At 41.6% G+C, this 24,257-nt stretch overlaps 2 protein-coding genes across 2 annotated transcripts; one reads left to right on the top strand and one right to left on the bottom strand.

Moving 5' to 3' along the window:
* Positions 1–11,369: 11,369 nt before the first annotated feature.
* On the top strand, positions 11,370–11,789 carry LOC115674386 (14 kDa proline-rich protein DC2.15-like). Its single transcript, XM_030596770.2, has one exon. The coding sequence runs from the start codon at positions 11,370–11,372 to the stop codon at positions 11,787–11,789; it is 420 nt and encodes a 139-aa protein (XP_030452630.1).
* A 1,603-nt stretch (positions 11,790–13,392) lies between these two features.
* On the bottom strand, positions 13,393–16,874 carry LOC115674384 (adenine phosphoribosyltransferase 5). The gene is made up of 7 exons (XM_056310348.1): positions 16,711–16,874; positions 16,441–16,551; positions 15,963–16,055; positions 14,454–14,603; positions 14,317–14,375; positions 14,074–14,146; positions 13,393–13,714 (listed from the first exon to the last, which is right to left on the bottom strand). Exons 1-6 carry the CDS (start codon positions 16,799–16,801, stop codon positions 14,075–14,077), a joined length of 576 nt encoding a protein of 191 aa, XP_056166323.1. The 5' UTR covers positions 16,802–16,874; the 3' UTR covers positions 13,393–13,714; position 14,074.
* Between the last annotated feature and the right edge of the window lie 7,383 nt (positions 16,875–24,257).

Raw genomic sequence — 24,257 nt, 5'->3', positions numbered from 1 at the left:
TAATTTACTCACCTGCGCATGGTCGAGTTGGTGGGCGCTTTCCTTCCCTCCTCAGAGGTTCTGGGTTCGAATCTCCAAGTTCGGTTCCGTAATTTAAGTGGGGCCACAGCGGTATGTTCTTTGAAATAGTCTCCCAGGGTTTAGGCGCCCAGATTACTGTGCGGGCTCGTTCCCGGAGAATGGTGGCGGATCCTCGGTTACCGAAAAAAAAAAAAACAATTGACCGGATAATCTCTCGTTATGACAGCAGCGATCTCACCGCCATCGAGATCAGATAGTTATCGGGAGGGATGGAAGGATGGTCCATGAGGAAGGTAGTGCGTCGCCGTCGCCCCCGCCCACATTCACATGGGCGCGATCTCGCATCGAGCAACTCCGTTAACATTTTTCTTTTTCTTTTCTTTTCTTTTAAAATGAACTCTTATGCGTTGGAGGTAAAGCCTAGCGAGGAATGATTAGGGTGGATCTTGGCCAGCCGTTCTGACTTGGGCCTAAGAAAATTTAGGAACTTCAATTTTACGTCCCAAAACGAAGATGGGTCATCGATGGAAGGGCACGTTGGGCTCTAACATGTGGAGGGAATCTATTTTTGTTTTAAGACCCATTCACTTGAAATTTTAATTTCAATAATGGCCTCGACCTAACAAGGGATTTCTGCCAAAATTTGCACTACAAAAAAACACCGGATTAGCGACGAAATTTGCGACGGAAAATTTGAAAAAATCTGTTGCAAACCGAATTTGCGACGACTTTTGCGACGGAAAAAATTCCGTCGTTACTAGGTCGTCGCAAAATTTTGCGACGGAAAATTTAAAAGTTCGTCGCAAAATTGCGACGAACATAAATTCGTCGCAAATTAGCCACGAATACAATCCGTTGCAAAATTCGTCGCAAATATTTCGTCGCAGATTTGCGACGAACTCTATCCGTCGCAAAATTCGTCGCAAATTTCGTCGGAAATTCGTTGCAAATTTGTCGCAAAAATTCGTGGCAAAGTCGTCGCAAAATTCGTCACAAAATTCGTCGCAAATTTCGTCGCAAATTCGTCGCAAATTCGTCGCAAATTTCGTCGCAAATTCGTCGCAAATTCGTCGCAAAAATTCGTCGCAAAATTCGTCGCAAAATTCGCGCAAAATTCGTCGCAAAATTCGTCGCAAAATTCGTCGCAAATTTCGTCGCAAAATCGTCGCAAAATTAGTCGCAAATTTCGTCGCAAAATTCGTCGCAAATTTCGTCGCAAAATCGTCGCAAAATTAGTCGCAAATTTCGTCGCAAAAATTCGTTGAAAAATGTATTCGTCGCAAATTAGCGACGAACTGTAATGATCGCAAAATTCGGCTTAAAATATTCGTCGCTATGTTTACATCGTTTCGGCCATAAATTCTTGTCCATATCAAACAAAGGAGACAATGACATATAATTGAAACAGAAAAACGAACAAACCATAAATTCTGACAAACAAGCCACAATAACATATAATTGAAACAAATAACTGAAGGAAAGTTACAGAGTCTGACATGATGCTATTAGATATTCAATCTTACAATACATTCAAAACATGAACTAAGAGACGGGACAACCATAGAAGACGCGAAAAAACCATACACAAGAAGACGCAGACTTTGGTACGATGGCGGGACACCAAAAGTAGTCACTTTTATCGAGACACGAGGAAATGTCGATACATAAATCGATCCGAGAATATAAAAGAAGCGTTTATGCATGAATGTGGAACTAGGTGTAAAATAACAAGAGGGTTAACAAAAATACGTTTCAGGACGAACATAAATGTTCTTACTTATGAATATGAGTGAAATTATGAAAAACCAAGATTATGAAGTAAGCTTACCCTCGATTTTGAGAATTGTAACTAGAAAGACTGGAGAAAATCATCATCATCAGCATTCTCGGCATCAATGTATTGGTCATCATTGTGCCCATCACCTACTGGATTGGCTGTAGGTACAGGAGGATCGTCGTAGCGATTGAGGTTAAGGTGTTGCATAACGAGTCTCATTTGTTGTTCTAAGTTATTTATTTGTTCGTCCTTTTGAACAAGTAAATTATTCAGACGATGCACTTCTTGGGTCAATTGCTTGTCTTGTCGTGGCTTCCTTCGACCAGTCGCAGTGGATGATGAACTTCCAGGATTATTCGGCATGTACATCCTTAACAACGATCCCATCCCAAATATTTTCCCTTTTTTCACCCCACCCGTTGCCTCCATCCATAATGCCATATTATCAACTGGTGGCCTAGACTCAGGACAATCATCACTACCACTAGCACTGCTCATTAAAAGTTCATCATATTTTTCCTACATTAACAATGTAGATGAAAATAAAATCACTATATATATATATATATACATATATCTACCATAAATATTGAAAGCATTCACGATTTTCATTATAGTTTACATATAAGTCAAAGTATAACCTTACATACCTTAATAGCTTTTGCTCGATCGCCGGTTCATGTCTTATCTTTCTTTTGAAATGTGCGTTCAAATGTAGCTGCAAATGTGGATTCCGTCCCCAATTCTTGTGCCTACAAAATGTAAACATGAGTAATTGAATTAAATTAACTTATAACTCATTTAACAGACTTACCAGTCGTTTGCGATGCTCCGCAATGTTGATAGAACCCCCAGCATATGTGGCTGACCCATCACTAGAGCTAGAAGATCGATTCTTCTTATTCTGCTCACAGAGTTGCCAACTCTGTTCAGATGCCAAAAATCTGTTAATTGCTGCCCAATTGTCAGCTGTAAAGAAAGACGGCTTCACTTGCTTGATCTTCGCTCTATTCATGACATTTCGCATATAATCACTATTTTTCTTATCGAAAATTCTTCTCACTTCATTGTCTTCCGCTTCCTCCCACTTGAACTTCCGCTGCAATGAATAAAAACACAAATTGAAAGTTATTATGATGATCACATATCCATAACCATGCACCAGACAAATATAGACAGATTTTGTAAAGTTCATGTTGGGGAAAATATCTGGTCCTTTAGGTATCGAAAACTACAGAGTTGTTCTGGTCCCTTTACATCATTCTTGACCATCAATATACTACACCAAATTTAATTGATGAGAAAATAAAATATGTAAAACTTACCTTGAACTCATTCCACCACATTTCTTTCACTTCTTGTGGAACACTTCTGTAATTAATATACTCTCCCATCCAAAAGTTTCTTACTATTTTGTTCAATTCCCTCACAACAGACGGAGCATCCGTGAATCTGCAATCATACGGATATTGTGCAACATCGACAATTCAGTTGACATCAATATCTAAAGCCCTAAATATTACATATACTAAAATAAAAATGAAGTACTTACGAATCTCCAAATGGGCATATGAAGAATCGGTTATCTTCTTGACCTGTGTTTCCGTCAATATTCGATTGTTCCGCTGAATAATGGGGTGGAACGGAAGGAGAGGGAGCTAAAGGAGATTGAACTGGAGGAGATTCAGTTCGCATGTGGCCAAGTCCCGTAACATGTTGTTGAGTGTTGGAGGAAGGGCCAACGTGTCCATATTGTGACGGACCATATTGTGGTTGAGGGTTAGATGACGGGATAGGGGAAGAGGAAAGGGACGGGGACGAGGACGAGGAAGAGGCTTGTCTTCTATACGAATGACCTCCACGTTTATACTGACAAGTAGGAAGGTTATGCGAATATGTAAAGAACTATTGACACGTATTACGGACACATAATGATGTACATGACGAAGCTTACCATTTTGATGGAAAGACTGAGAAAATGTTTCCTTGAAATGAGCCAATGTCGAGTGCTTATGACGTGCAATTTCCTACGAACAAATATACTATGAATCCCATTCATTTTGATATGAAACATCAATATATGAGCACGATATGGGTGGCCACAGGTATCAAACATCACTATATGAATCGCATTCATTTTGATTAAAATTTTTTTGACCACGTAAAAAAATTTAAATTTCACTGAAAGTGGGTGGCCACAGGTATTCTAAGTCATTCTGTAAAGTTTTGTAAGAGAAAAATTGTTATTATTGTTAAATTTTTTTTGGGACCTAAAAAAAAAATTTCACTAAAAGTTGGTGGCCACCGATATTCTAAGACATTCTGTAAAGTTTTGAAATTTAAAAACTTTTAGAATTTTTAAATTATTATTTTTTAATATAAAAATTTTTCCGTGAAATAAAAAAAAATTTCCATACTAAAATTGGGTGGCCACAGGTAGTCTAAGCTATTAGGTAAAGTTTCCAAAATTTTTGCCCTTCTTTATTTTAATAATTTTTAGGGCACGTTAAAAAAATTAAATATAACTAAAAGTGGGTGGCCACAGGTATTATAAGCCATTCCGTGAAGTTTTGAAAATTTTTAAATTCTAATTTTTTTTTGCCACCTAAAAAAATTTAAATTTCACTGCAAGTTGATGACCACATGTTTTCTAGGCAATTCTATGCAGTTTTGAAATTTTCTATTTTTTAATTTTTTTTTCACCCAAAAAAAAATAAAAATTTTCCTCACAATGGGTGACCACATTTATTTTAAGCCATTTTATAAGGTTATGAAAATTTTTAATATTCTAATATTTTTTATCCCGGAACGTTAAAAAATCTAAATTTCACTCAAAATGGGTGGTCACTATTAATTTTTGCCATTTTGTGATATTATGAAATTTGAGTTTTTTAAAAATTTTAAAAAACTTTTACGGTCAAATTTCATATTTGTTGCCAACATATACCGTTTTTTTAATTTTCCGTAATTTTTCATGATTTTTTTATAGAATTGTTCAATTTTCAAGCATTTTCTGTGAAAACGCTTAATCAATCACCCTATCGTCATTTAACGCTTAATCATCCACATAATAGACAAATTAACCAGTCGACCATTGATCAAAGCCACATGCAATCCTGAAATCGACCCGTAACTTAGCCAACGAAAAGTGATCATAAATAATCCCTAAACAAGTTCGACTAATTACCTAATTATACTAACTAGGGTTTAGGGAGTTGCTTACTTGGTTCAAGGACAACAAAAATCGGCCGATCGAACAGTTGCAGTCCCGACACGGGCGTGGGCCCAAATGGTGACTAGTCGGCCAGGTGCTCGGCCACGACCGGGCAAACGACGGCGGAACTCGGCGGCGACGGTGTCGGTCGGCGGCGACGGCGTCGGGAGGCGGCGACGGCGTCGGCCGGCGACTAGGAGGCGGGTGGCCGGTGGCCGGCCGGCCAGCGAGGCGGCGTCAGCTGGCCGGACGACGGCGACGGTGGATTGACAGGCGCAGCGTCGGGCGGCGGCCGGCGGCGGACGTGGGCCGTGCTCCGGAGAAGGCGGCAACGGGCGGGGGGCTGCTCCGGCGAGAGCCTCGGCCGGCTGATGATGGGCGGCGACGTCGACGTCGACTACTAGACCGCCCAGTTGGTGGGCGCTTTCCTTCCCTCCTCAGAGGTTATGGGTTCGAATCCCCGTTCGGTTCAGTAATTTAAATTGGGGGCCCTGGCGGTGGATTACTGGACTAGTCTCCCCCGAGGTTTAGGCGCCCCGATTACCTGTGCGGGCTCGTCCCCGGGGAATAGTGGCGGATCCTTGGTTATAAAAAATAATAATAATAATTGACCGGATAATCTCTCGTTATGACAGCAGCGATCTCACCGCCATCGAGATCATATAGTTATCGGGAGGGATGGGAGGGTGGTCCATGAGGAAGGTAGTGCGTCGCCGTCGCCCCCGCCCACATTCACATGGGCGCGATCTCGCATCGAGCAACTCCGTTAACATTTTTCTTTTTCTTTTCTTTTCTTTTAAAATGAACTCTTATGCGTTGGAGGTAAAGCCTAGCGAGGAATGATTAGGGTGGATCTCGGCCAGCCGTTCTGACTTGGGCCTAAGAAAATTTAGGAACTTCAATTTTACGTCCCAAAACGAAGATGGGTCATCGATGGAAGGGCACGTTGGGCTCTAACATGTGGAGGGAATCTATTTTTGTTTTAAGACCCATTCACTCGAAATTTTAATTTCAATAATGGCCTCGACCCAACAAGGGATTTCTGCCAAAATTTGTTGCTCTCTTTTTCTTTTTCTTTTTAATTAAGGTGTTACGACGACGAAATTACTGGCCACAAATTACAAACAAGTTCACGACGTGTTAACCAAGATCATTCGTCCTAATATATGGAATGTATTCGAGCATGTTGTCATCCCCGCCCGTCGTGTAGACCTGTCGAAATGGGTCATAAATTTATTTGCTAACACATATATGATATATTAAGTTGTTATATATGAGTGAGTTATATTCAGTAAATGGATCATAAAATGGTTTAAATATAATATTGGTGTTAAATTGATCATAAATTGGTCATAAACGGGCATAAATGAATTGACGACTTACTTAGACGCAATCTATTCCTATAACTCTCTCTTCATTCTCTCTCGTCCTCTCTCATTTACTCTGCACTCTTATCTCAATTTGGATATAAATTTAGCAATGTGGATCGAATCGGGTCGAATATAAGTTGGGTATGAGTCATTAGATTTGCGTTACATGGAAATGGACCAAAACGAATTAAAACGAGTCTAATTGGGTCGAATCATTCTCGACCGAATCCGGCTCGCCCGTTTGATGAGCCTACGATCGTGTTATTCGCGGTCGCCACGTCGAATTTCGAAAAACACTAAACTTCAAAATTAACGTACGTTAACATCCCGAAGAGAAGGAACTTCCGCAAGCTCCAACCCCCACACCCAACGCTTCCGAAAGAAGATAAAAGCGAGAAAAACTCCCAAAACCCTCCCTCGCTCTCCCGTGCACACAGGCCAGATAGCCATTGATTCGTACATCGAATATTCAAGTACAACCATTTCTCGTTTGCCAAACGTCTCGTACAAGTCCGACTATTACTTCTTGTCTCCTCTTTTTGAAACTTAGATAAGACCATAAGACCAAGGTGCAACTTCCATGTGAAACTGACGTCGTAGCGTTTATATGCCTCAAAATATCAAGCACACCCTTCACAAACCATGTGAAACTGACGTCGTAGCGTTTGCCATGCGCTATATAACCTACATCTCCATCCATTAGCTTTAGTTTTAAGATAGTCGACCACGAGCTACGAGCTACGAGCTACGAACTATCGTAGTTTGACAGTACGAAGTAGACGCCGAATCCAAAATACCACGAGCGAGGACAAAGTGTCGGATCCTCCACGCACCGAAACCCCGTCCGGAAATCGGCGTATTAAGCTTCTAGACGGATCGGCGGCGAGAAGCTCGGGCGATCTCTCTCTTCAATCAGAACCCCACTCGCCTCTCCACGGCACACAACTACAATGAGCCTGCGAAAATTCGGAGATCGCCCCACGCCCCCCACCCCAACTTGGCTCAGGACACGGCTCGTGCCGTGTCCAAGCGTGGAGGGCTCGTGACATCTGCCGACCAAAGCAAAGGTTCTCCCGTGGCTGACACGAACATTTAGTTAAGAAAGAGTTCGATTGAATTGATGAGCTGATATGTCGGCCCAACCAAAAGAGCATTATTGTTGCGTTAAATTATCTTTTATTCTTTCCCATATGCATGCTGTCGGCTCTCCTCCACTTCCACCCTGGCCTTTTCCTCTTGCTCGTGACCTTTGTTTTTTTTAGGGAAAAGAGGATTAAAGCTTTTCCACTTTTGACCCATCTCAAATACCCGATTCCCCCTCTTGGGTGACAAAACCAAGAAAACAGGCCAAGATTCAAATCCCCCTCCTCCCCTCCTCGTATTCCAAACTCAAATATAAGGAAAATTTACCAAAAAAGTCTTAAACTTATTATACAGATGCTAAATCAGTCATAAATCTTTCAATTTTGCCAATCGAGTCATGTAACATTTCGACAATTTGTCATTTCGCTTACGTGGATGCCGGGCGTCATACATGACACGATCGGCGATGACGTGGACGACGTTTACAAATATTAAATTTTTTAATAATTTCTATATTTTATTTTTCCTTTTTTTTTCTTCTCCCTCTACCGGTGGCTGGGCCTCGGCGATGGCCGACGACTGGCCACAGGCGAGGGCTAGCAAGGCCGCCTCGCCTGGGGCCGGCGAGGTCGGCCCTGGCCTGTGGCCGGTCATTGGCCATTGCGAAGGCCCAACGACCAGCATCGGCAGAAGAAGGGAAAACATGAAAGAAAATAAAAGAAAAAAAGAAAAGGACAGAGAAAATAAAATATAAAATTTTAAAAAATTATAAGATTGTAAATATTATCCACATCGGGCGCAAACCATACCACGTAGGACGACTGCAGTTCACGTCAGCTATTCTCGGCTAAAATTAATCAGAATGACTAAATCGGCAAATTAACAAAACGTTTAGAACTAAATTTGTTAAATTGAAAGGTTTAAAACTAAATTAACATCCGTACAATAAGTTCAAAACTTTTTTTTTATTTTCCTCCTGAAATATATAAATATATTTGTTTTGCCTTTAGATGTGCCAAATATTTGACTAATAATCCCACATCATGGCAGCGATCTCACCCCCATCGTAATCATATTGTTATCGGGACGGGAGGGTCCTTAAGGAGGGCGCGGCGAAACCACCTTCGTTAATCTATGGTCGTAAGTTGCCCGTCCGCATTTTACATAGACGCAATCTCACATCGAACACCGACCAAAAACAAAAAATCTCACATCGAACGGCTATCAAGCAACTCTGTTAACATTTGCTTTTTCTTTTTTTTTTTAAATGAACTCTTATGTGTAGGAGTTAAGCCTAATGAGGAATGATTAAGGTGGATCTGGGCCAATTTAGGAACTTCAATTATACGTCCCAAATCGAAGATGGGTCATCAACGGAAGGCACGTTGGGCTCTACCATATGGAGGAAATCTATTCTCTTTAGACCCATTCACTCGAATTTTAATTGAGAAAATGACACAAACGGTCTCTGAACTTTGGCCTAATGTGCAATGTAGTTTCTAAACTTTTAACTTGTTCAATGTAGCCCTGAACTTTAATCCAATGTGCAATGTGATCCATGAACTTTTAATCTGTTCAATGTCATTCCTGAACTTTTGTTACATGTTCAATTTAGTCCCTGAATTATATGAAAACATTTAATATAGTCCTTCCATTAATTCAAGTTTAGGGACTACATTGAACATGTATCAAAATTCCATGAACCGCATTGAACGAATTAAAAGTTTAGGGACCACATTGAACATTAGGTTAAAGTTCAAGGCCTACATTGAACAAATTAAAAGTTCTAGGACCAAATTGTACATTATGCCAAAGTTCATGAATTATTTGTGTCATTATCTCTTTAATTCAATAATGGCCTCGACCTAACATGGGATTCGCCAAAATTTGGTGTTTTCTTTTAACTTTTCAAATTGCTCACCACGGATTACAAACAAGATTACGACATGTTAACTTAGATCGTTCGTCCCAATGTATGGTGCGTATTCGAGCGTCTTGTCGCTCCTATTGCGTTATTCGCAATTGCCACGGCGAATTCCGAAAATGATGGACTTCAAATTAACGTGCATTAACTTCGCGAAGAGGAAACTCCCATGCTAAAAGAGATAAAAGCGGGAAAAACCCCAAAACCTTCCCTAGCTCTCCCATGCATGCACAAGCTAGATGGCCGCAATGATTTTTGTAATAACATAGATTCGTACATCGGACATTCAAGTACAATAATTTATTGTTTTCCAAACGTCTCGTACAAGAAGTCCCACTATTACTTCACGTCTCATCTTTTTCAAACTTAGATAAGACCAAGGTGCAACACCGGCCCGTGCTTTGTGATGTTTATACGCCTTAAAAGATCAAGAACACCCTTCGCATACCATACGAAACCGACGTCGTAGCGTTTGCATGCGTTAACCTACATCTCCATCGATTAGCTTTAGTTTTAAGACAGTCGACCACGAGCTACGAAACCATCGCAGTTGGACAATACGAAGTACACGCCGAATCCAAAATCCACGAGCGAGGACGAAGTGTTGGAACCTCCACACACCAAAACCGCGTCCGGAAATCGCCGTTTTAAGCTTCTAGACGGATAGGAGGGAAGCTCGTGCGATCTCTCTTCAATCAAAACCCACTTGCCTCCACGGTACACGCCTACGATAATTCGGAGATCGCCCCACACCCCCCACTTGGCTTGGCACAAGATTTCTCCAAAGTCTCAACAGGGTGCGAAATCTGCAAAACGGGAGAGAGAAGAGAAGCGAACAAAAACCAGCTCCTAGAGGGCGAAAGAGAACGCGCTGTGCCTTAAGTCTTCTCTCAATCCCATAAGTAGCCGCGTTCAATCAACCAGTCCTCCTCCTGGAGAGGACGACTCCCCGACAAGCGAAAATCTGCAGCATGTGAATGGTTTGGCCTCATTGGCCTCAATAATTGTAGGGGGGGCGGGGAGAGGGGGAAGACCTGGTGAAGTCGATCTCATCATTCCTGGACGAGGTAGAAGACAAGAGACCGCACATTAAACACACATGTCTCGAGCTGTAAAGCCATGCTTTACTGCCCCCACATCCTGCTTCAGCAGCTGCAACTTGCCCTGGCGGCCATGGCAACGTATTTACCGTGAAAGACTCCCTTGTGTCTTGCTTCTGTTTGTTCGCTTCTGACTGTCTAAGCACCAAACAATATTCCAACCAAATGTGTATCACAACGCGTGGAGAAATCATAGGCATTATATTATATCATCTTGAAGCCATAAGTACTTAAGCATACTTAGGTCGTCGTTCGCAACCTCCGAGAATTGATGTGAATAATGATGATAACTTTTTCACATGCGTATCGACAGATTACTGTGATTCGAAGGCATGGCTTGAAGTATATGTCATTGTGTTCTATCGTTTCTAGGTCATATTTCATATTTGAAACTGTTTTAAGATGCTGTTGGACTTATTAATCTAAAGGCAGTACATTGCCAAAAACCCTAGTTTAATTAGCTACAGAATAACAGTGCATGAAGGGTAATGCCACTCGATAAAGCCACTGTTGAATTGTTAAGCCTCTCTCTCTCTCTCTCTCTCTCTCTCTCTCTCTCTCTCTCTCTCTCTCTCTCTCTCTCTCTCTCTCTCTCTCTCTCTCTCCAGACCTTCCATACTGTGTGTTATCAACAAATATCCTAGTAGCAACCAAAGAACCATAACACCCGTTTCCGAATGCATACAAAAAATCACAACTGGGGTGCAACACCTATCACCAATTCCTCACTCTCTCCTTCCACAACACACCCACCTCACAAATCCCCTTTAAATTACTCGACACCCTCCTTCCTTCAACCTCACACTTACGCCCCCCCAAGAAAGCACAGGCATTTGCTCCAGAAACAACCCTAAAAAAAACTTCTCCTTTCTTTGTCCCCATGGCTCATTCCACCCCCATTTTCATTCTCTCCCTCCTCCTCCTCGCCACCATCTCCAATGCTTGCAGGACATGCATGCTCCCGTCCCCACCCCCACCAAAGCCGCCGTGCCCTCCGCCTCCCCCCCCACCAAAGCCGCCGTGCCCTCCGCCTCCCGCCGCCGCTTGCCCGAAGGACACATGGAAGCTCGGAGTGTGCAGGGACCTCCTCGGGGGAGTCATGGGCGGCATAATCGGGACCCCGACGTCCAGCCCATGCTGTGCATTGCTTAAGGGCTGGGCTAATTTGGAAGTGGTCGAGTGCTTGTGCGCTGCCATTAAGGCCAATTGGCTTGGAATGCACTTGAACATTTCAATAGCATGGAGTACCATCATTAGCACATGTGGCACGTCAGTCCCTCCTGGCTACAAGTGTGAATAGGAAAGATCATCAAAAGGGTTCTTCACTCGACGCTGAGGGGTTCACTGATCTTCGAAATTACAGTGTTATCCTTAATTTGTCATGTGATGTTTGTTACTTTCATGCGTGTTGTGTCTTACGACGTCGTTGTCTTCTGTGTTCTTGTGAGCAATTATTTCGTCCCCAGTGTATTCTGTGCTTTGTATTGGTCATTTGTACTTTGAAGGAGGGCTAAAGAGACAGTTTAATTGTTGATGATTGCTGATGTTGTATCATTTATTCGAAATAACCAGGCAAACTCGTTTGCCTTAGTTCTCTGTTATGGTTATCGTTGGTTTCTATTAATTTAATTATACTCAATCGTAGTTTTTTCTTTGCCCTTTTGGATTTAATTATAATTTCTGTCAAATCTAGTTCAGATTCGCATGAAAATAATTCCATTTTATATGTTTTAAATAATAAAAGATGCAAAGCTGCAAATTAGTTATTTGAACTATTTATTTGTCTGAATATATAGTAGTATCATTTGGACCCAAAAAAGAAAAAACCGTAAAAGGCAGGCCACACTGGAAACTTGCGAAGTTGCCGACATGCATAGAGAATCTAGGAAACGTATGTGTACATGTATATACACACAAATCTACCTATACTTACGAGTCATGTGGTTCGTTGGTATATATATTCAATTAATTTTCGCACGTAAGAGTACATATACTTTCTCTATCGAGTTAATGGCAAGTCATCCACATCGAGAATAAGAGACTAATGAAGAACAATTGGTTAATGATACGACCCCAAAAGTTACATTAAGCAAATCAAACCCGAAAATCCGTTTTACCAAAGTCATTTTCGCTGCAATGTGATTACGGTATGAGCCCCAGTTTACGTCCAAAGACTTTTGAAATGCCATCCGCTCGATCAATCATTGTATCCGAGCTAGGTAGCAACTTCACATGCGTACCACACAATTCGAAACCCTTAAAGATATTTCCTTCATCTGAAGTATAACTTGCGGATCAATCAAGGTGCACCTAAAGATAGGGAGGGGCTCCACGGGATCCCGCATCCTCGTATCAGATTGTTCCGCTGAGTCTGCACAGATGTTCTGTATATCAGAGGAGAAAAGCTTACCACGAATTCAAGAATGCGACCGCGATATTTATTCGTAGCTTCTGTGGTCGAGAGCGTAGACCAACTGATAAATTATTCACATTGAAACTCGCACGAAAAAGCACAGAAGAACGGCAACCCAGATGCCATCTTCTAATGGCTCGATCCCTTGACATGTCAGTGCTATCGTTCGATGAGCTGAATCTGACCATGTTAGATTTCTTGCTACTTTATTGACCTGACTTTGCTTCTACCTACTTTATTTGCAGAATCTTGAAGACCCCTCATCCTAAGTCGAGATCCCTTTGTCGCTGCATTTGAGTCGTCACGACATGAACATGATTGACGTCAGCTCAAATGTGCTAACATCTCATTTGAGTCGTATTTTCGCATCGTGATGGCGTAAATAGTTTTCTCGATTTCGTTCGATGGGACTAAAGACTAACAAAGCTGAACCAGAACCGAATGAAAGACCCGCCCATCAGAAAAGTCTGCAGAGAACAATGGGCCAGACTTAGACATTAAATCATCAACTGCACCATCTAAATTGCCATCCACTACAGAAATGGAAAATTATCAGCTACAAATGGGCATTTAATCTACAAAAAGAAAAAAATCAATAAAAGAAACAAAAAAACCAAGATCCACTGATGGTATTCCTAATGATAATTTGTTCAAAAGTACAAATGAAATGGTGCAGAAACTCAGATTTTGTGGAACAGGACCCGAGTCAGTGACCCAAGATGGGCAGAGATCCACTTTTCGCTGACCATTGCTCAAGCATCACATTTTTCTTCATCAGCCCAAGCACAACCTTTGAGTCTTTGACTAGGAAGCTGCAAACCAAAATAGTGATCCTGTTTATTGTAAAAGGTTACAAGGAAAGTTACACAGGAAAACTACAAGCTCCAAAATAATGTTCTGGATAGGCCTATGCATGCGAGTCAACTGCACAACATTCACTAACAATGATAGGCAATAGCTTCTGACGTTCCATTAGACAAAGCATCAAAAGAATGGCAGAACAGTCGGAATCTAAGTTAAACATCAGCATAGAACAGCTAATCCTCATATATTCAGCTATTTGTTAGGACTGTTAAATCCAGCAGAGAGCTCAGACAAAGGAAGATGACAATTAAAAATATCCTGAACCGGGCATTCCGGTTTCATCAGCTTTATAGCGGATTTTTCATACCTCAACAGCATTCATCTAAAAGCCGAGGCTCCACGAGAATATAAAGTGGCTTCCCTTTAATCCCGCAGCGATCCTGTATGTTCGGAAAATGTAAACCATTTGGGAATGTGTGTTTAATTTTCATGCATTATCTACAGAGAGGGCGAAAACAGAGAAAAGGTGATCTGCTTATGCTGCTGCATTCCTTTAGGGAAGATTCAATGACAAATAGGACGTGTAAGAACAGTACGTAACAGGCCTTACCTTGACCTCAGGCAACCCAATAACACAAGCACATTCAACCACTTCAGCCCCAACTCGTTCTAGCCAAAAAAAATTGAAATCGAGGTCAGAATAAAACCGTATGAGATACACGAGGCAAGATTATAGGCCATACTTACCCAAAAGTTTTATGGCAGCAGACAAGGTCCCGCCTGTGGCTACCAAATCATCAATCACTATTACACGCTCACCGGGCTCGACAGCACCCACATGCATTTCGAGACAGTCAGTTCCATACTCCAAGACATAAGATTCTGATATTACTTCACCTACATGAATCATCAACAAGAATTGCAGGCCTCGTCACAATTGAGATCTTATCTAACTCTACAAAACACACTAAGCAAACAGAACACAGATGAAGTGCAAAACATAGACATACGAGACACATATGAAACAAACAGAGATCATTTACACAACTTACAGTGGGTACTCGTGCATAACCCTCTCCGTGATCTCTACGTATATAGGAAACACTACATCACAAACACTAGCTTTGTCCATGGTTCAACAACACTATACTAGATCTCTAATGCAGTGGTATTTTTTTACTGTTCCCTAAATGAAAAGAAACTGGAGTTACCAGCTCCAGTAATACGGTGGGTACTCGTGCATAACAGTCAACAAAGGAGTGATAGTAAGAAATGCAGTGTGGTCTGTGGATTTTACTCTGTAGATCCCGCTTTGGATTACTCTAAACATTTTCAGAAACTGTTCCTTTTTCACAAGCTTAAGAAACTTTCCAATTTCTGGGTACATCTGGCATGATCAGGTGATATTCTTCCAAATGAGTGTTTATATGTCTTATAACAAGCAATGGCTAGGCTTCCGGGAGATACCCTTCTATTTAAGTTATTATATAACATTTTACTGAACCTAACAATAGACGATACAACAAATGAGCTATGCGATTCACGATTCAAATCTTGATATGACAACATTGCCAAGGGCATCCTCAGTTTATACTTATACGAGAGTACTTGCGCAAATCTTTACTAGCATTTGCATTGTTATTAATTTGGGGTTCCTATTTTGGAAAGGCAAACTGTAAAAGTGTAACTTTTCAAGATAATATTTCCCCTATCATCCATCTACTTAGTAAACTTCCTATTGTGCAAGTTAAACAGACTCATAAATCAAAATAACCAGTCACCACTCGAACTAACTCACTTTTGGTACTGTAGAAAAGGAAGCCAGTTTTAGCAGACTAAGAAACAGCTTATATTTGGCACTACAGGAGATTTTCTAACGGTTACAAAATCTAGCATGCCCTGCCAGACGACTGCAGTATATTCTTGATAGAAGAGCTAGTTACAACACTTAGACAGCATTGTCTACACTATTCTTGATCGCAAAAGCTGCACAAATGTACTCCTTTCCAGTACTCCGACTACTATTGAAACGTGAACGAAATTTCGCCGCATGCAAAACATAATTGTGTGGCCATCGGTAACATCAGCTACGGTCAAGAGAAAAACACGGGATCTTTCAAGCCACATCATGCACAATTGTGGCTCTGTATAAACCACTGCTCAATTTTGCACCAGAAAGCAACTACAGTTGGCGAATTGCAAGATAAAGCATGTCGAGATTATAAAAAAGACCCGAAAGAAGAGAGAAACACGTACCCGGCAACTTCCTGGGCTTACGCAAAGGAACAAACTTCGCGCCGATAGCTAATGCGATCGCCGGACCGAACATGAATCCTCTGGCTTCCACCCCTGAAGTAAGAAATTTTTTTTTACACCAACTTCAGCTTTGACAGAACTGAGAAATCAATGAGGAACCAATCCTCTCACAAAATTTACAAGATACAGTTTTTTTCCAACTAATGTACTTCCTCGTGAGATTTTCTCCCCGTTTTCCTCGTTCCCACCACCGACTCCACAACATCTACTTTACCAAACGCTACGGATAATGACAAATTCCCACCCGACTTTTACAAAACCAGCGTCAGATCATATCCAACACTAAGTTTCCCATCGATACGGACAAAAAGGGAAAAAAAAAAAATTCTCGACCACAACCGGGCAAAAAGAAAAAAAAAACGAGAACCCCCGCTCTAAACCGGAGACGACAAGAAAAAAGAGCAGCAGCAGCACATGCCTGCAACGACAGAGACGTCCATGTCACGGTACCGGTCGACGAAGATGTCCACCGTGTCCTTGAACGCCTTGTGATCCAGCAGCAGCGTCGTTATGTCCTGGAACATTATCCCTTCGCGAGGCAGAGGGAAAACATCCCTTTCAAGAAAATGCGCCCAAGAACCCACATGCAAGAAAAGCACGAAAACGAAAACAAATCCTGCAAAACGACTGGAGATTGAGAAGGAGGAGGAACAAGACCCCCCCCCCCCCCCCCCCCACGCGCGCGCACCTGGTTTGGGGAAGTCGGGGACGACCCGGATGGCCCGGGAGATGGCCTGGAGCCTGGGGTCTCCTTTCAGCCCGTTCTCTGCTGCAAACATTCTTCCCTCCCACCTCTCCCTCTCCTCCTCTGCTCCTCCTCTGCTCCTCCTTCCCCTCCTTCCCTCCCTCTCCTTCTCTGCGTGGTGTGTCTCCGCGTGGAGTGTGCCTGGTTTTATGTGCGGAGCTTTCAAGTGGGTGAGGGGGGGGGAGTAATGGAGCCAGTTGCTGTAGCGGAGTAGATGCGGGGGGGGGGTCTTAAATGGTGGGGGATTTTTCCCTCCTAAACAGGGCTCAATCAAATCTCTTTCCCTGGGTTTCGATTCTCAATGTCAGACAGGGTCCATTTAGGGGGTGTTTGGTAACTAGGCTGATTCTATTCTTAATTCTGTGAACAAGAATAAGAAATAGAAGGGATTATCTTTGTCTTTTTCTTCTTTCCTGACCCGTGGCAGTCGCAAGTCATGGCCAAGAATGAGAAGAAAAGAAAAAAAAATTTAAAATATTCTTAATATAAAAAAATTTACGCAGTTATCAAAACTCATTTTTATTTTTTTTCTATTATAGAAATAAAAATTTTTGGCCTTTACCAAATGCCTTCAAATGCTTAGAAATTATTTTCGGGAAAAGAACAAAAAAAATCATTTCTGAGCAGAAATTATTTTCAGATACAGAATAGTTACCAAACGCATCCTTAGGCCCCTCCTCTCTATTCATGATATTTTATTTTTATTTTTTGTTTTTTATTTTTTGTTCTTGTTTGTGTTCATATTGTCCGAAGCAAAAGGGCAACCGCATGCGGATCACGTGACAACCCTCGACACATGCTCGACACGCTCCTATATTAAATTGGCGAGTTACGAAAAATAAACATCGGTCGGCTCTGATTTTAGTTAGCTTGGAGGATGACCGGTAATGTTAGGTATAATCACATTCATTTAAGAAGTTATCGCATTTGCATACGGTAGCAACTTGTAAGAAAATATTGAATAAAACAGCAATCACAGTGACAATCGCCTCGAGCGACTTCGGCACATGGTGAACGTGCTCCGCAACCTTAGGGTTTTTAGCGATTTCAACGGTCCATTAATCGGAAAAAAAAAATATTTAGGGACGATCGATGTCTTCGTTTAAGGATATGAATATCCAAAGAGCACGTGATTGTTTCTTTCGCCCCCCTGAAGAAACATTTCTAGGGTAATATAAACATTTGACCAAAAAAAAAAGTCATATAAATATATATAATTTATATATATATGAAACCAGGGTGCGCATTCCGCACACTGTTCGCAGTACCTACGCCGTCGCGTAGGTTTTGGTTGGAATAAAACATTAAAATCGACATTTTTTACCTTAAAAAAAAAACAATAAAATCGATAATTTCGATTAAAAAAAACGTTAAAATCAACATGGATAATCCGACAAAGGAAGATTCGTAATTTTTTTTTTCTGACCCGATTCTCGCGTTAAAAGTAGCCCCCCGCCCCGCCCCGCCCCATGTTTTTTTTTTTAGCACCCCCATGCTCTACGCTTTCTCTACTCTCCATAAATAATAATAGTTATTATTTAGGTGCCACTTTAAATCAAATTATCCAAAGATTAAGCATTAAAAAATTTGCCCGAGACGACACCGGATTCCTAGAATATGCGCAGGTTGATCCCGACCGGGGTTGAACCGGCCGGTGTCGGGGGAAAAATGGGAAACTGGGGCATTGTCGGGTTGAGTCGCTCGATCCGCCGTTGGTTTGGATAATGAATATGACCTATTTCATTTGTTTTTAATTTACAGTCCGCCGCGTAACTTGATTTATCAATTTTAGCGGGATTTCATTTACGAGAGTGCCGAGAAGGGTCGCTTGTTATTAGGGCCAGCAAATTGACATAATCTATTTACATAATGAAGGCACGTCATGGAGCAAAAACAAAAAAAAAAGCAAAAAAAAAAAAAAGCTATGTGCCGGATAAAATGCAACGCTAATTACACGTACAATCACGGCACGGGCACGAACCGTTAAACCCTACTCGTTAAGTAACCATTCGAAAGAAATTTCATAATATCTACAAAAGTCGGCCTTTCTCAATTCATGTATAGCTGATGATTTAAAACAAATATGCCGAATCGGATCGAGGCACGCCGGTTAAGAGGAGGATCCGTCCATTCCCATATTCTACGCGGTACACGGGCCTTCACGACTCATCCATCGCACGGGCTCGCATTCGCGCCGTCGACAGCGGATAGCCCTAACTACGACAAGAAGAGGGAAACAAAACCCAAACAAATTACGGGAATCAAGGTTAATGAAATCGCAAATTGCGCGCCCAAGAAAAAAAAAACTAAGCTTTTGCGAAAAAGGAAAATGCATGTTCTCCTTGGAGCGCACCTAACGTTACGGGCATTAAAGGAGGCAGAAATTCGAAATCCGCAACTTTAAATACACGCCGTGCAATCGAGAGCAGCAGCAGGCAGCAGGCAGCAGGCAGCAGCAGCAATCGCCCGACTACTTACACACCAAAACCAAACGCCAAAAAACACACAATAAATATCAATAAATACAAATAAATACAAATAATTAATCAATTAATTAAAAAAAGAAAGGAAAGAACAGCGATCTGGCTTTTACGCTGTACTGTGGATTTGGCCCTGCCGGGGTGGTGGGGGTGTCGCGCCCCTCCTCCTCCTCCTCCTCCTCCTCTGCTCCTCGAAATCTACTTTTGACAGGAACGAGGTCCAGGGGCAGTTCCGTCAAAGCGCCCTCCCCCGCGACTGAAATCGACGGCTACAGATTTAGAGAGAGAGAGAGAGAGAATCGGGCAGCAGGAGATTTTGCAAAGATTCGGACGTGGTCCCCGATGTGGTCCCCCCACCCCACACGCGCAACCCGAAAAAGATGTCCTTTCTATTACCAAAACTTAAATCACTTCACGCCGCTCTTAATGACGTGGCGCTGCTGCCCCCGGGCGGGTCTTCGTAAGGCCGCGGTCACGTCCACGTGTCGCCCGCTCGTCGCGTCCACGCCGGAGGGTTGCGCCCCGAAATTTTCCCCCGTTTTTTAGTTAATACTATAAAAAAAACCTCAAACTGATGCACTTGTAACAATTTTTATCTCAAACTAATTTTTTTATCACAAAAAATCTCAAATTGATATATCTGTAACAAATTTATCCCTAACTAATATTTTAACCACTAAAAACCCAAAACTGGTACATTTGTGACGAATTTATCCTCCGTCAGTTTTCATTAAATTGAATTAATACAAAAAAAATCGCAAACTGTTACACCTATGACAAACAAAAGGTAAAATATAAAACTGGCATATCAGTTAACTGTCGTGTATCATTTAACAAAACAATTTAACAAACTGAGGATAAATTTGTCACAGGTGTACCAATTTGGGGTTTTTATTGGTCAAAATATTAATTTGGGTAAAATTATCGCAGGTGTATCAATTTGAGGTTTTTCGTGGTATTAACCCTTTTTTTTTCATACGCTCTTTTTACACAAAATCCCAAGAGACAAATATTTTCTCATTTGACGCACGAAATAAATAGTTTAAAAAAATTGAGATAATTTGTATTGATTTTTCTCAATAAATGCTTTAAAGGTAATCGACATTGGATATAGCCTCACCCCATGCTCGTTAAAATACCCAAATCGCGAGATATTCGAGAAAATCGACAAGCTCTTATACATATCTTTTCAAGGTAAGTAGTGCTTGTTGATAATTTTATGAGAAATTGGTTACTTAACAAGCATCCCAAAATTAATATTAACGAAATTACTGCGGAATTAGAGTCTTTACTATAATGCGAGGAAGGGTTTTGTTAATGGCTTTAATTAGCAATTATCGGATTCTCCAAAATATTGATTCGCTTCACATTGGGAGTTGCGATATTCTTTACCTGGCCCTTCCACTTGTGATACCATCTTTGCATGGAGCGTTGTCACAAAATATTTCCCAAACACTTGTTAAGTATACTTCGTTTACGGTAGCTCGATTTTTAGGACATCGATCACCCGTGATAGAAGACACCATCAACCCATCAAAATTTACAATTTTTTTTTCTTCAAATGCTTCGAAATGGCCTTATAACGAGGTCTTTTTCGCGATGCCCTTCACAACATGGCGCGCTACGAAAAGGCAGGAAGAGAGAATCCTCGTGTTTGTTTGGTTGCTCGGCTAGCGCTGTCCCCGGGGTCGGGGGGTGGTCTCCACACGAGGAATGACACGTGTCCGACCCGCGCGGTCCCGTCCTGCGTTTTTGTCGCCTTGCGCGCGCTGGGCCCCACCCCCACGCCCCCAATAAATTAAATGCCTTTTATTGCGTGGGGCCCCCCCGGTCCGGATAAGATTTTCGCGTCGTTGGATTTGCGAATCGGACCGAAATTAATATTATTAATAATAATAGAAAGAGAAAAGAAAAAAGAAGAAGACAAAAAGAAAATAGGAAATTCCGAAATCTCGGCAGCCGCCTGCTCGAAAGCCCACGCGCGTTTAAAAGTTGGTCCCCGCGACTTCCCCCCTCCTTTTCTCTTTTATGTTGCCCTGGCCCACTTGCGGTAGCTCGGGCCCACCGCGAGTTGAATTGCCGAATTCCAAAATCGACATGAGCGTGAGGACTTGTGGAAAAATTCGCCAATTTGAAACGAGAAAGATTGCAAATCGAAGCAAACTTTTGAGAGCTTTGATCGAGGAATTGCTATTAGGGGTAACAAAAGCTATGTCGGGTCGCTATAATTTTCAAAGCGATGGATGTGGACCGGAAGTTTTTCGAATCATGGTAATGTTAAGTGGTAGATAAGTAAATCGAGACGTAGAAGGTGCCAATGGCAAGCAAAGAAGGTGAGAGAAAAAACATGTCAAGTCGGAGGCGATGGTGCCAGCGCCGGCATGTGTCCTAGGGTTTTGTTTACCCTCGCTTAGCCCGTCAATGAAGAAACGATGTTATTTTTCCCCCCGAATGCACTCTGATTGTTAGTTTCGCGAGCTTAACGAGCTCGTTTTAGTTTCGAGAGCGTTGTTGACCCTTTGGAACCGCAAAACAGGAGCTATGAAGCCGCACGACCGAGCACGTAAAGAGCTAGCAAGCCCGCGCCGATATATTTTTTATAGTTATTTTTGCTAAAAATGGAACCGGCGACTATACAGTAGGTCAAGGTCGAGGTCTTCAAAAGCTGAGGGGTCAGGTGAATTCTCGAATTCGATAGAATTATGGACGTGATGGGATGTGTCATGTGCATTATGTAAGCGTGCTAGTGTTGCACGTCCTTATTGAAAGGGTCCACAAAACACGAGGGGGGGAGAGGAACAAGCACGACAACGTGCAAAGCTCAACTGTTCATAGGCACGCGATGGGGTTTTTGTACTATTGCCAAATAAACAGGACAACATCATCCCCACAACCTCGGGATAAACTATCGCTTAATCTATAGTCGCGTCTAGTCATCGAACTCAATCCATGCCTCAATCGTTGAGTATGATATGAAGGGACGTCTTTATTTCGTTAATCCGGTCCTTGAATTTCGATTTAAAGGGTTTTACCATTCCGTAATTGCATCATTTAATAAATAAATCATCGAGTGTAATTAGCAGCACATTGACATTGATTAAAGAAATCGACGATTCTCGTATCGAGCAATGAAAGCTCGAGAGGCCAAGTTTCATACGAAACCAAAATAGTCGTTTCGTTAGGTTTATTTCTTGAATCGAGCTTGAAAAGAAAAGGCGCTACCGTGCAATGATCACGCAACAAAAGTCACGTAAAGAACGAACCGACACCGGTGATAAGTCAACATAACCATCCATTCAGCAGGCGTTTCTTTCGCGATTCGGCGACATAAAGATCGAGCTTTCTTGTCCTTAAAGACGAGCCATCACGTTAAACTTTACCGAGTGCGGTTCGGTCCGGACCGATCGTCAAAAGTTGCTTGCAATCGACTAATGTCTACGATTGACCTATGGCACGGGGATCTCAAGCCGACCTAAGTGTGCATCTTTATCACCCTCTCACTTTGCCTTAAGGGTGTCACATTTCACGGGCCGCGCCCATGTGTTGTCCTCTGCCCCGCGAATTTTCAATCGCAATCATCATGAGTTCGCCACGTTTTGGAACCAGTTGTTGTTGTGAGGATAAAAAACAAAATCTTTCTAGGAATCCGGGGCGAATTTTAAGAAAAAAGGAAAAAAAAATTGGAGATCCGTCTAGGGATTTTGGGACCCGCCAAGCCAAAGGAAAAGAGCATCCTATGGTGGTGGGCCAATTTGAACCTTTCCATGAGGGAGGATTGGGAAGATTTTTGCAGTAACTTTTTGCCAATTAGTACGCCCAAGATAGTTTTATCAAGTACTTAATAAAATAAATAGGTAAGTGCAATGGAAGTCCTTAAATTAGTCTATGTTATTGAATCTCAAAATTTATCACGAAAGTGCAATTGAGTCTTAAAACTTAGTACAAAAGTATAAATGAATCTTAAAACTTTCATAACATGCAATTAAGTCCTAAAATTTGTCAAATTGATCAAATCAAGTCATTTCATTTGTTGCGCTTTTTGGAAATTTTAGGACTCGATTGCACTTTTTTTAAAGTTTCAGGATTCAATTGCGCTTTTGTGAAATTTTTAGGACTCGGTTGCACTTATGTGACAATATGACTCAATTGTGTTTTTTGAAAATTTTAGGTCTCGGTTGCACTTTTGTTATAGATTTCGAGACTTTTGGTTCCCTTGTTCTTGAAAAAAAAACCTTTATAGTTCTTGATTTTTCTGGTAGCACGCGTCCCTAAATATTTGGAAAATCAGAAGAAGAGTTTAGTGTTGATAACGTTCGACTACGAGTGTCGAGAAAATATTCCTTAACAAGACCCATCTCACGAAAGCACGTCACATCTTTGATCGCAGCTAATCTTGGCCGAATCTCCTTTTTTATCCGACGCTTTTTGGGAGTTTATGTAAACACCAGACAAAGCTGCTTCAGCTCGTGGATTTCGACACACTTTTATCGTTGGCTTTATCCACTTCCCACTACGTGTGATGTGGAATCTCTATTAAAATGACACTTTTGTTTAATTTGAAAATTAGGTAAGTATGACTTAGGTGGTCATTTCGGATGTGACACTTTTGTTTAATTCGAGTGTCCTTTTAGCCACCATGGCACCTCTATCCTTTGGGTTGAATAAGCTTGGGATTTCGTTTTGTTTCTTGCCCAGTATATCTAAGTATAAAATTACATAATGATGATGATGAGGAGAAGGAGGAAAGTATTAACATAATTTTACATGTCTCCAAGCAAAATCCCATGTTAAAAACATCGAATCGCCCCTTCTTATGAACTCGCTGTAATATCTTACTTAAGGTTTGCGTGATTATATTTTGAGTTGATTTTAAGAGGGTGCAAGAATTTAAAATTTTAGAGATGGGTATTTTTGGGAAGAGAATGAAGTGCAAAATGGTTTAGAGAGGAGAAACTCGTGCGGGTATTTCATATTTTCCAAAAGTAGAGAGGAACGTAAATAGCCATTGGT

Source organism: Syzygium oleosum, unplaced genomic scaffold, assembly GCF_021117445.2.
Source record: "Syzygium oleosum isolate NSW1041296 unplaced genomic scaffold, Sole_v2.1 Sole_v2.04, whole genome shotgun sequence".
Classification (NCBI taxonomy): Eukaryota; Viridiplantae; Streptophyta; class Magnoliopsida; order Myrtales; family Myrtaceae; genus Syzygium; species Syzygium oleosum.
The sequence above is the reverse complement of the archived record's forward strand: the minus strand, read 5'-3'. Positions and strand labels throughout refer to the sequence as shown.

Bases quoted from the DNA above. Each gene is read 5' to 3' on its own strand.
- LOC115674384 (XM_056310348.1), bottom strand. From the start codon at position 16,801: ATGTTTGCAGCAGAGAACGGGCTGAAAGGAGACCCCAGGCTCCAGGCC. The intron at 16,056-16,440 runs GCATGTGCTGCT...TTCTTACTTCAG, and splicing joins GGACGTCTCTGTCGTTGCAG to GGGTGGAAGCCAGAGGATTC. The intron at 14,604-15,962 runs GTACGTGTTTCT...TGATTCATGTAG, and splicing joins TAAGCCCAGGAAGTTGCCGG to GTGAAGTAATATCAGAATCT.
- LOC115674386 (XM_030596770.2), top strand. From the start codon at position 11,370: ATGGCTCATTCCACCCCCATTTTCATTCTCTCCCTCCTCCTCCTCGCC.